The sequence below is a fragment of the Lepidochelys olivacea genome (genome assembly GCF_965140295.1).
Source record: "Lepidochelys olivacea isolate rLepOli2 genome assembly, chromosome: 2".
Taxonomy (NCBI): Eukaryota; Metazoa; Chordata; order Testudines; family Cheloniidae; genus Lepidochelys; species Lepidochelys olivacea.
In genome coordinates this window covers 148702865-148715892 of record NC_140412.1, presented here as the reverse complement: position 1 = coordinate 148715892, position 13028 = coordinate 148702865, and the positions used below count along the sequence as shown (strand labels likewise).

The 13028-nt window shown below is 54.6% G+C and overlaps 1 protein-coding gene across 2 annotated transcripts in view; it reads left to right on the top strand.

Annotated features, from left to right (window-relative positions):
* CLPTM1L (CLPTM1 like) overlaps positions 1-13028 on the top strand; it is a 113118-nt gene that overhangs the window by 70916 nt on the left and 29174 nt on the right. The window contains exon 11 of one of the 2 annotated variants that reach the window (XM_084621799.1): positions 8139-8189. The exons of the other annotated variant lie outside the window; for it this stretch is intronic. Within the exon in view, the coding sequence (XP_084477925.1) occupies positions 8139-8189 (51 nt within the window). The remainder of the gene's footprint in view (positions 1-8138; positions 8190-13028) is intronic. 2 annotated transcript variants of the gene reach the window in all.

Genomic DNA, 13028 nt, shown 5'->3' with positions numbered 1-13028 from the left:
GGGGGGGGGAAGATTGCCGATTTTGCTGTCCAGAGGGTGGAGTGGAAACCCCCAGACCCAGCCGTTTTGCTGGCAGCTCGGACTTTCATTCTCAGCATGCCGGAAGCCTTGGAACACAGCCAACACAGCTGGAGAAGAAGATTTCAGAAGACAGGAGAAATAATCCGGGGAAGCTATAAATCATTGTGAAGGGGGCCGTAAGACTGAATAATTTTCTGAATTATACTCTCGTGGGGGGGAGTTTGACTGTGGTTACTTGCTTTTGTGGTGGCACAGGGGGTGTGGCGCGGAGCCCCCCCCCCCCGATCCATCGGTGTCCCTAACCCCCCCACCATTACTACAACTGTCACGGCCCCCCCGCCGTCCGTCCCTGCTGGCAACCTGCCATCTCCCTTCGGATCCAGCTGTTCGCTTTGAACTTTGCCTTGCGGACCAGACATAACAGCCGACCAACCGAGACTCTTTGGACAAACATGTGTGGGTCTGCACCCCCACCCCCGGATTGCTTATCCCACAGCTTGCCCCTATTACTGGACCCCGATTTTGTTCCCCCCACCCCCAGTCCAACCCCCTCGGCATTCCCCCTCCCCGGCCTGCAGCCCAGCAGGGAGGAGCGGTTACTTTGCTTTCCCCTCCCTCCTCCTCCTTTTGGTGTCTCCCCATCTCTCCCTGCTCACAATGGCGGGGAACGAGAGGGGCGAGGCCCCTTTAACAAAATCAGTTGTCCCTCCCCCACCACCCCCCCGCCCGACCCCCAAGATCCCCCCCCCACCACTGTTAAGATACTTGCCACACCCCACACCCCCCGCTGGGGCACCGGCAGCAGGAGGCACCGGGGTGATTGCTGCTGCTGTGCCCACCGCCCCCCCAGATTCTAGGAAACCCCCCCAAGCTGGCCGGAAGGGCCAGGGCGGGATGAAAGGAAAGGGCCCCGCTAAAACCACTAAGCCCTCCATGGCAGGGGCTGCCCCCACCGCTGTGGCCTCGTCATCAACCGTGGCGCCCCTCCCTGCTTTTCCCTCCACCAGCTCTGCGACTGTCCCTCCCCCAGCCCCCAGGACGTATGCCCGGGCGGTGACGGGCTCCCCCCTGCCTGCCGCCTCGTCATCTCGCCCCCCCCCCCCGCCTCCGCTACCATCACCAGCGGCCGGGGCCCTTTCCCCGCCTTGACCAGGAGGCACAGTGTTCGTTGCCTCCTGGTGCCCGCCTCGCCCCACGTGGAGACATACGTGCAGGCGTTGGCGAAGGTGGTAGGACCCACGGCTATTGTGGCAGCCTCCAAGATGTATGGGAAGGTCGTTTTTTTCTTAGCTTGGGAGGCTGCCGCCCAGGAGGCGGTGGAGAGGGGCCTGGCGGTGGGGGGGTGTTTGTCCCCCTAGAGCCGCTAGAAGACCTGGGCGTTCGCCTCGTCCTCACCTCCGTTCCTCCCTTCTTACCCAATGTTGCCCTGTTACCCGCTCTCTCCACTCTGGGGAAACTTGTCTCTGTCATCAGCCCTCTCCCGTTGGGCTGCAAGGACCCCACCCTCCGTCACGTCCTTTCATTCTGCCGGCAAGTGCAGCTTCTACCGCCGGCAGGGGCGCGTGACTGAGAGGTGCTCGAGGGGTCTTTCCTAATCCCCTACCAGGGAGCCCGCTATCGGGTCTTTTACTCCACCGGAGAGGCCTGGTGCTACCTCTGCTGCTCAGCGGGGCATGTCCGCAGAGACTGCCCTTTGGTCCGGGGGGGAGGGGCACCTGAAACCCCCGAGGCCCGGCAGGACATCGGCCCCGTCGCTGCTGACACGCCTGGCTGCTCGGCACCTGAAACCAACCCTCCTCCTACTCGACCCATCGCTGCTCCCGTCCGGGTCCAAGAGATACCTTCCCTACAACGCCCGGGCGAGCAAGGGAGTTCCACCCTTGCTATTACCAATCCAGCAGAGCCTATGGAGGAGGGTGTGGCAAGGATATTACCGGGTATAGGGCCTGCCCCAAGGACAAACCCCCGCCCCTCATGCTGCCTCACCGCTACCCCCTCGAACCCCTGAACCGTCGCCTCCGCCCCCCGACACGACCCCTGCTAACCAACCCCCAGATGACGCTATGGAGGGCTGGACCCTAGTTCAGGGGAAGCGAGGCAAGCGGAAGGCTCGAGCTCCGCTGTATCCATCCGACGCGGAAGACCCCTGGAAGACCAAGAAAGGAGGCACTGATATCGAGCCTCCTGCCATGGCCACGGCCGCGAGTGAGATCCATCCACTGGTGTCGGGAGGGGAAGACAGACTGACATTGGAGGGCAGAATCCCCCCTCCACGGGAGACCCTCCCCTCCGAGACTCCTGAGGACGCCCCTTCTGCCTGGATACCACCCGAACCCCCCACGGACCCCGAGGCGACCGTTGAGGTGGGCCCTAGAGGAGAGGCCCCCGGGGTAGCAGGAGCTGGCCTCTCCCCCGTGTATGCGGAGATTGAGGCCCTAGATTTGACCCTGGTCACCCAGGGAGGGGATGATTTGCTGCCGGCTGGCCTCGAGCTGGGCAGCCTTACCCCAGCCTCCCTTTCCCCATGCTCCCTCCCCCTAATTGCCTTCCCGGGCGAGCACCCTGCAGAAGGTGGTCCACCACCTGGTGCCATGGCCTCTAAGACCACCGTGGAGCCAGTGCCTAGCATTATTGGGAGCCCCCTCCCTTACCCCTTAACCCTTGACTCTGCTCAGGAGGCACTTTCCTTTAGCTGCTTGCCTCCTGAACCCCAGAGCCTTACCCCTGCCCCCACCCCTGTCCCTGCCCAAGTCCCCTCCTCGTGCAATGCTAATGCCGCCCCTGGGGTTATTTACTTCCCGCTTTTCGCAGATTCCCCCCAGGGAGCAGTCTTTGCACTCTCTAGTCGCGACCCATTAGGAGTTGCAATTTTTTCCCTGCCATCCCCCTCCACCCTAAGGCGTGAAATGAATTTAATAACCCCAGCCTGTCAGACGCCCCGTCGGTGGTCCGCACCCTGTTTACCCGCCTTAGCGGACCACGAGACTGTATTAAGAGTCCCACGAGGGAACACCCCGGAAATTGTAACCCCACCCTCCCATGAGCTGCGGCATGCACTACGGAAGTTCCTAGAACACACCCGTGGTGCCCGCAATAGGGTACAGCTGGCTCTTCGGCTGTGGGGGGACTTTGACCAAATCCTCCAGGCCACAAGGGCCCTTATAAAGGAGGGCAGGGGGCAAGGAAGGCGCGGTGCTGCGGCCTACGAGCGAGCCCGCTGCTTCCGACACGATCTACTCATCCACGGGATGGGTCACGAGTTGCTGCACAACCCGCCGGGGGCCTTGAACACCCCCGCCAACAAGAAACCCCCACCCACCCCAGCCCTCCGCATGACGCCTCTTCTTATTGCGACCCTGAATACCAGGGGCTGTAGGATGGTTCTCCGCAGGTCCCAGGTGCTCTCTTACCTTCGGGAAGGGGGGTACTCTGTAGTTTTCCTGCAGAAGACCCATACGGACCCGGCCACCGAGGACAGGTGGCGGCTGGAGTGGGGGGACGGGGTATACTTTAGCCACTTCGCGACTTGGCAAGCTGGAGTGGTGACCCTGTTCTCCCCCAACCTACGGCCCAAGGTGCTAGGGGTCACTGGGGCCGTGCCGGGCCACCTGCTGCACCTTCGAGTCCGTATGGAGGGGCTCGTGGTCAATCTTGTTAACATCTATGCCCCGCAAACGAGCCCAAAGCGGCCACAATTCTATCAGTGGGTGTCCGACTTCCTCGGCACCCTAGATTCGCACGAGTGCTTGGTCCTGGGAGGGGACTTTAACACCACCCTCGAGGAACGGGACCGCTCAGGGGCCGAGCCGAGCCCAGCTGCCGCGAACATTCTCGGAGGAATAGTCGAACATCACTCCCTAGTGGACGTCTGGCGTGACCATCACCCAGATGACACTTCCACGTTCACCTTTGTCCGGGTGGAGGCCCATCGGTCACACCACTCTTGGTTGGACTGTATTTACTTATCCCGTTTCCATCTTTCACAGGCCCACTCCTCCGCTATTCGGCCGGCCCTGTTCTCCGACCATCATTTAGCCACCATAACGGTCTCCCTCCGTGCAGAGAGACTGGGGCCGGCCTATTGGCACTTTAACAACAGCCTGTTGCAGGACGAGAGCTTTATGATGTCCTTCCGGGAGTTTTGGCTGGCCTGGCGAGAGCAGTGGCGTGTCTTTCCCTCAGTGTGGCGATGGTGGGATCTCGGGAAGGTGCGCGCCAAGCTCTTCTGCCGTGACTACACTCGGGGCACCAGCCGACAGAGAAATGCGGCGATAGAGCAGTTGGAGCGGGAGGTCTTAGAGATGGAGAAGCGCCTGGCCGCCAACCCCAAGGACCCGTCCCTCTGCGGAGTGTGCCAGGAGAAGTGGGAGGAGCTCCGGGCCCTTGAGCACCACCGGGCTGAGGTGCCTTCGTTCGGTCCCGCATCCGCCTCCGGGAGATGGACCGCGGCTCCCGCTTCTTCTATGCCCTGGAGAAAACGAAGGGGGCCAAGAAACACGTCACCTGCCTTCTTGCAGAAGACGGCACCCCACTCATGGATCCGGAGCAGATGTGTGGGAGGGCCCGTGACTTCTACACAATTCTTTTCTTCCTGGATCCGACTGATCCTGGCGCTTGCGGGGTGCTCTGGGAGGAACTCCCCACGGTCAGCGTGGGCGACCGAGACCGGATAGAGCTGCCTCTCACCCTGGCCAAGTTCTCAGAAGCCCTCCGTCGCATGCCCACCAATAAATCTCCGGGCATGGATGGGCTGACCGTAGAGTTTTACCGCACGTTCTGGGACATTCTCGGCCCAGACCTAGTCACCGTCTGGGCTGAGTCCTTGCAGAGCGGGGTCCTCCCTCTGTCATGCAGGTGAGAGGTGCTCGCCTTGTTGCCGAAGAAGGGGGACCTCCACGATTTACGAAACTGGCGTCCCATCTCACTCCTTAGCACGGATTACAAAATCTTAGTGAAAGCAACCTCGCTGCGGCTAGGGTCCGTGATGGCGGACGTGATCCACCCAGACCAGACCTTTACTGTCCCGGGTCGCAGCATTTTTGACAACCTATTTCTAGTCCGAGACCTTTTGGAACTCGGGCGGAGAGATGGTCTGTCGTTCGCCCTCCTGTCTCTTGATCAGGAGAAGGCGTTCGATAGAGTAGACCATGGGTACCTCCTGAGCACTCTGCAGGCGTTTGATTCGGACCTCAGTTTGTGAGTTTTCTCCGGGTGCTGTATGCCTCCGCGGAGTGTTTGGTTAGGCTCAACTGGACCCTGACCGAACCGGTCAGCTTCGGGCGAGGAGTGCGGCAGGGGTGCCCCCTCTCAGGCCAGCTGTACGCTCTGGCGATCGAGCCTTTCCTCTGTCTCCTCCGCAGGAGGATGACAGGTTGGTGCTGCGGGAGCCGGAGCTGCAGCTGGTCCTGTCGGCGTACGCCGATGACGTACTCCTCATGGTCCAGGACCCGGGCGACTTGGCGTGAGTGGAGGCATGCCAGGCCATCTATTCGGCAGCCTCCTCCGCCGGAGTCAACTGGGTCAAGAGCTCTGGCTTGGCGGTGGGGGACTGGCGGCAGGTAAGCTTCCTCCCACCCGCGCTTCAGACCATCTGGTGGAGTGCGGGTCCTCTGCTCTATCTCAGCGTTTACCTTTCCGCCACGCACCCTTCCCCGCCGGAGAACTGGCAAAATTTAGAGGGCGGGGTGATAGAGCGGATCCGGAAATGGACGAGGCTACTCCGATGTGGGAGAGCACTGGTGCTTAACCAACTAGTCGTGTCCACGCCCTGGCCCCGGCCCCGGGTTTCCTGACCCACTTCCGGAGATTGATTCTAGAGTTCTTTTGGTCAGGAATGCACTGGGCCCCTGTTGGAGTTCTTCATTTACCCCTGAAGGAAGGAGGGCAGGGCCTGAAGTGTCTGTACACTCAGGTCCGCGTTTTCCGCCTCCAGGCCCTGCAGTGGCTCCTTTATAGTGCAAGTAGTTCGACGTGGAGCATATTGGCGCACGCCTTCCTGCACCGCTTCCAAGGGCTCCGATACGACCGGCAGCTCTTTTATCTTTGTCCGAGAGGTTTTCCACGAGACCTCTCCGGGCTGCCGGTCTTCTACCAGGACCTCCTCCGGACCTGGAAACTGTTCTCAGCGACCAGGTCCGTGGCGGCCACTGTGGGAGCAGATCTCCTCACGGAGCCCCTGCTACACAATCCCCAACTCCGTGTGCAGGTGGCGGAGTCCCGTTCGGTGCGCCAGAGGTTGGTCGTGGCGGAAGTCACAAGGGTCGGAGACCTCCTGGACTACGACCGGAGTACTGGCTGGATCCCCTGACGCTCGCTCGGCGCATGGGGCTCTCCAGCCCTCGTACCCCCCGGCGCGTACTTCAGGAGGTGAAGGCCACCTTGACCCCCGCTGCTTGGGCTTATGTCAACCGAGCCTTGCGCGAGGGCGCACCCCACCCATCCTCTACCCCAGGCCCGCCGGACCTTTCCATTGGGCCCCTACCCCGTAGATCCCAACAAACCCCTCACCCTTTCACTGCAAGCCGGCTGCATGAACTGCAGCCGGTCAGTTTTCAAATCGCACCAAGGAATTATTTATACACACTCACGCTTCACACCCTTCACGCCCACACCCTGGTGTCCCGCCCTGATACAAAGTGGCGGGACCTCCTGCCACCCTTGGAGGGTGAGCAACCTCGGTGGGCCAGCCTGTATTCCACCTTGGTCCCGAGGCCCGTCGGGGACATCAGTTGGCGGCTCCTTCACGGAGCTGTGAGCACGGGCGTGTTTCTGACACGGTTTACCCCCATCCCAGATACTTCCCCTTTTGTAATGTGAGAGAAACCCTGGCGCACGTATATTTAGAGGGTGCCAGATTGCAGCCCCTTTTCCAGCTCCTCACATATATTCTATTGCGCTTTTGGCTTCATTTCTCCCCTCACCTTTTTATCTATACACTCCCCATTTGTGGCCCCACAAAATCGTGAGACCTGCTGGTCAACCTCCTCCTAGCCTTGGCTAAAACAGCCATTTATAAAACCAGAGAGGGGAAGTTGGCCCATGAAGCGTCCTGCGATTGTAGGGCCTTTTTCCGATCCTCAGTACATTCACGTATCCGGGCGGAGTTTCTCTGGGCGGCGTCCACTGACTCCCTTGACGCCTTCGAGGAGCGGTGGGCGCTGTCTGGGGTTCTCTGCTTGGTGACCCCGTCCGGTTCCCTCCGTCTGACCCTTTGATTGAGGGGAAGAGCGAGAGACGCCAGCCCCAGCCGTTGCCACTGTGGATACCATCATTACTGTCATCCAGGAGGGGTCCTATAATACATGGGTGTCTACCCCCCCCAGCCATAAACCGCCCACCCCGCAGCCGTGCCCATCTTTCCGGGCACTCTCAGGAGAGGGATAATCGGGGACACTGGGCGCGGCACTAGGTAACTCGAGGGGTGGAAGACCACGAGTGTCGAGGAAGCCCCCCCGCTCTGGGCCCAGGCTAGCCTGAACACTTTTGTACAATTACTTATTATTTAGGTCTTTAAATGTAGTTTTTCTTTGATTTAATCAGTTTCTGTATAGGCTGTTGTACAGTTAGTGGCTGAAGGGCTCAATTTTCTTTCTGCATCATGTTGAAGAGAGTGAGGGTTGTAGCTGAGTGCTATGTGCTCTTTTGAAGCATTTGTAGATTTGCATTAAGTTTTATATAGTATAATGAAAGTTAGTAGTAAGTTTTTCATCTTTACGAGCTGAGCTTTAATCAGTGAAACTTGAGCCAACTGCAGTATACCCATGGGCTCAACAGATCTCTTGAACCTTTGTAGCCTTCTTCTGTCAAGAATGATATTGAAAAATGAGTTGTCTTGTAATGGTTCATGTAGTATTTAGCAAAGAAATTCCAGGGCAAACTCCTTGCCTTGGGATAGTGCTTTATATTGCACCTTTTTTTTTTCTTCAACTTAAAAAATCCTGTTGCTAGTTGTCATCTTCCTTGTTTTAGATTGCAATTAGACCTAATACCATTGACATTTCCTTTGAATTTTTTGCTAATACTGACTTTTTTCCCTAACAAAGTAGTGTATTTTTTCCCCTTCTATTTTATTTGTCTAAACCAATTACGATTACTTCTCTCTATTAAATCTAATACAGTTTGGTGCATACAATGAATCTGAAAAGAGAACTGAAGAATATGATACCCAGGTAAGACACGGTCCTGTAATATTGTTGACATGTTGGTTATTTAATGAAATATGTAGTGGGACTTGGTGCAATCTGCTGGTTGGAGAACTTACAGTCTTCTTCTGGACAGCAAAAAGATAGTGTGAAAAATTAGATCAAATATTAACTTGAGTCTTCCTTACAAAAGCGGACTGAAACAAATATTGTTTTCAGTGTCCATGGAATTCATGTATTTTTTTAGTTTAGCAGGGACCGTAACAGCCTAGTCTGACCTCTTGTGCAATGCAGACCATAGACGTTCACCCAGTAGTTCCTGCATCTATCCCAATAATTTGTGGCTGAACTAGAGTGTATTTCTTGATTTAAAGGTTATCGGTGATTAAAAAAAATTTCAGGTCCCTTTGTTCTACAAAAACCTGCATTTTTGGTATACAGTTTTAAAATAGCATTGGTGTAGGTAGTCTTGAGAGTTCACTATAATTTTGAGGTAAATCTTGAATTTTAAGTTGCTTCAGCATGTTTCTGCACTTTATTACTGCAGTTCTGAAGAAATTATTTAAGTGGTATGCTCTAAGACTAGGAATTTTTCCAGTCTGATGCACATCAGTTGTTGTCTTTTTGTTTTGGGGAAACATATCCTCTGGACAGATGAAGTCTGCCATGGTTTACCTCCCCAGGGCTGGTAGCTCATGCATCAGACCTTTTTGTTATGGCAGTCCATAAATCTAAAGTGCCAAAGCCTTAGTGCTGCCTTTACCTACCATACTGCCAGGAGTTTTGGACCTGCTAGTTCCAGTTACCCACACTTGTCTCCAATTCAGACTACTCCATCTTTTCCCTCTCCTGAAATGAAAAGAGAAGAGGAAACCCAGTGAAACCGTATTCGCCTCTGTTACCTAGAAGTGTGATTCCATCTTTGACCAAAGCCATATTGTATGTTTTTGTAGTGGTAACATGGTCTTGTTCTTTGAATAGGAGGACTGGGAGTCAGAAAACCAGGGTTCCAAGTCATTATAGAATTGCAAATAAATTTGTCTGAATATGTGAATATCTCATCTTCAACTTTATTTAAGATATGCATGTAAAATGTTTAGCTGTCCTTAATTCTTACACTAAAGCTAGCCAACTCTTTTTGAACTAATCAAAGTTGTCATTAATTTGAACAGAGAATACACTGGTTTCTATGCAAATGCTAAATGATTCCTAGGCCTTCATCAGTTATGAAGACCTAGTCTGTCTGTTTTGAATGATATCCTACTGTAAGATCCCTTGGAAGCATCAGAACCTACATCTCCTTCCAGTGATTGTCCATATGCACATTCCACTTCTGATATGCATCCACTGCAAGCGCTTGGGACTTTTGGCCAGCATTATGTGTACAGCATGCCTGCACCCTGAAGCTTCTCTGGTTCTCCAGCAAGGTCATGAAAGGGCAGTGTGTGTCAAGTGCCATCAGTTCCTCTCAGCTGCCTCCTGACATTGATGAAACAGAGCATTTGCAGTCCGTAACACAGACCCCGCCCCGCCCCACACAATCCAGAATTGTAATTGTTAGTTGTTCCTAGTTAGTCTCTTATTAGTATAGATGATTCTCTGCCCGTTGACCAAAAAAAAACCTACAATGGCTATAAGAACTGCCCTTCATGTGAAGGAACCATGCCCATCAATGAGGAGTACTAGAAATGCCTGTGTTGTCTTGGAGAGTCATACATCCCAAGGAAGTGTTCCACTTACAAATCTTTTATTTCAAGGACATGTGAGGTCAGAGAGGCAAGACTTCAGGTATCTTCTGAATGAATCTGAGACCCACCTTGGATCAGGCTGTCTAGACGTCTCTCTGTGAGATCCAGCACCAAAGAGCGCAAACACTGGTTCACTTTCATATGCACATGAGCATTCCATGGGAGAGAAGAAGCATTCTGATAAATCACAGAGTCAGGGATCTCCAAGAGCAGATCTCCCACCAGGGGTTGCTTGAGAAGAATTACCCTCCTCTGCACCAAACTATCAAGACTTCTCAACTCCATGAGGCTTCCAAGCAGGTCACTCAGTTTAAGACACTGACTCAGAGACTAGCCGTCAGAGATCTAGCACCAGTTATATCAGAGGTGTGCAAACTGTGGGCCACATATGGCCCGCGGGACTGTCCTGCCTGGCCCTTGAGCTCCTGGCCGGGGAGGCTAGCCCCCGGCCCCTCTCCTGCTGTCCTCCCTCCCCCATGGCCTCAGCTTGCTGTGCCACCAGTGCTCTGGGCGGCGGGGCTGTGATCTCCTGCCGGGCAGTGCAGCTGCAAGAGCCGCCGGCCTGCCCCAGTGCCTCGAGACTGTGCGGTGGTGTGGCTGGCTCCAGCCGGGCAGCGCGGCTGCCAGTCCTGGTGCTCTGAGCGGCACGGTAAGGGGGCAGGGAGTGGAGGCGGTGGGTGTTGGATAAGAGGCAGGGATCCTGGGGGGGCAGGTGGATCGGTGTGGGAGTCTCAGGGGGCAGGGGCGTGGATAGGGGGCATGGAAGTCAGGGAGCGGGGGGGTGGTTAGGGATGGGGGAGTCCTGGGTGGGGGCGGTCAGGGGATAAGGAGGGGGGGGTTGGATGGGTTGGAGATTCTGAGGGGGACAGTCAGGGGGCAGGAAGTGGGGGTTGATAGGGGGCGGGGGCCAGGCTGTTTGGGGAAGCACAGCCTTCCCTGCCTGCCTTCCATACAGTTTTGGAACCCCGATGTGGCCCTCAGGCCAAAAAGTTTGTCCACCCCTGAATTACATCATTGATGCTTTGGACTTAATGGTAGCACTGCAAACCATGAGCACCACAACCTATCACTTTTACACTGGCACTCTCTGGACTGACAGTTTCTGTCACCAGGTGGTCCAGGCACTTCACAACTGCAACGAGCACTGACAGGGTTCATGGCACTGAGAGATCTAGAGCTTCTATAGGAGCCAGAGTCTCCACCTCGCTCCTATTAGCAGGATTGTATCCATGGCATTATCCACGTCTGCACACCACCTCTGGATCCACTTCTATACAGTCAGAGGAGATGGATCAACAACACACCACCTCTCCTCCAGCCTCCACTCCACTGTTGTGTGTGTCCTGCAGGAGGACATGGGACTGCTCCAGAGACAGGCATTGGGACTCAAACTGACCCCAGTTCTCCTGGTTTCTGACACCATGGCTATGTAGAACTTACCAGATCAACATATGGTCATACTGGTGTTCCTGGGCCATCCTGAGAAGCTTGCAACTGTGCGGAGTAACCTTTATGTCCCCAGGGCATCCCATACACAGATACAGCCACCCTAGCTGCATCTTCTCTTTTACCACTGCAGCCCTCCCTATTTCCAGAGTATAAACAGGGAGAAGACGCTCCTCCACAGATAGGGTTCCAGCTGGTGATGGCTCTATTATCTTCCTCCCCAAACAAGTTGTCTCCTCATTGGGTCCCCAACCTGATGTTTTGAAGGTGTTACAAGGCCTTTTAAAGAGAATAGGGGAGGCACTTTAAATGCCAGGATTCAACATGTGTTAGTTGATATCCTGCAGACAGGGTTGGCTTTACCATGAGGCAAACTGAGACAGGTGCCTCAGGTGCCAGACTGTGTGGGGGCACCTCTAGGACCCAGAGTGTACAAAATTGTGTCTGCTGCTGGTGCATATGTATTCTCTCTGCTCTAGATACACAGAGAGGGTGGAGTGCTGTGCTGGAGGAAAGAGGGCACAAGAGACATAACAGCCAGGCAGGAGAGAAGGTGAGAGGGAATAACAGAAAGCAGCAGGAGCTGCAGGGGGAGAGAGGAGGAGGAGCCTCTTATGTACCTCTCTATCATTCCCAGGAGCCTGGACTGGTTAAGACAAGCCTCTCAGGGAGCTTTCTGTTTCCTGCTGCTTCCCTGAACTCACTTGAGGAGAACAGGCAGTCAACTGAAGTAGTAGGAGCCAGTTAGGCCCTTAAGAAGCTGATATCTTCCCTCACTCAGGCCCTGCTACCAGCCTGCTTATTTGTCCCCTTCAACTGAGTGTTGAGAGCCACTATAGTTGGCACAGAACAGCAGTCATGAGTGAAAGAAGAAAACGCCCCGCTGAGGCAGCATTCAGAAAAAGAAAGCAAGCAAAGGAAGCTTTTCTATCTAAGCAGGAAGGAGCTCTCCTGAGATACAAATGTTCACGGTGAGCCTTCTGGCCCCAGTGACGATGTGAGTGGTGAGGAGATGCCTGATCATCCAGTTAGTCAGAGTGCAGGTACTGCAGCATCCATATCTCCATCTCAAATGGATGTAACCATACACATTCCTGAAGAAAAGTGTAGATCAGAGAAGAATGTGGTGGAGGCACAGGAAACAGCTGCTGCTGAGTTTAGTTCCTTAAGTCTAGATGATCCAGGACTGTGGACCCACTTGAGCAGTAGCCTGAGGGACTTCTTTGTACTGCATGGGCCCCAGCAAGTGAAAAACTTCATGTTCCCCAAAGACAATGAAAATAGAAGTTTCCATCCAACACATTACTGGCATGAAATCCCTAATGGTGACAAAGTGGAGAAGCCATGGCTTATGTACTCAAAAACCCAGAATGCTGCATACTGTTTTTGTTGCAAACTCTTCCAGTCTAATGTTCCAGCCACATTGGGTTCTACAGGAACAAAGCACTGGAAAAATCTGGCTAGAAATCTGGCATGCTATGAGAAGGTAGCAAATCACCAGAGAGCATTCCATAGCTGGAAAGAGCTTGAGATGAGACTAAGATTAAAGGCCACCATGATGATCAGCATCAAGAGAAGATTGCATCAGAGTCTCTTTACTGGCAAAATATTCTGAAAAGGCTCATTGCCATTATGAGAGTGCTTGCTGCCCCAAACCTAGCACCGCATGGCA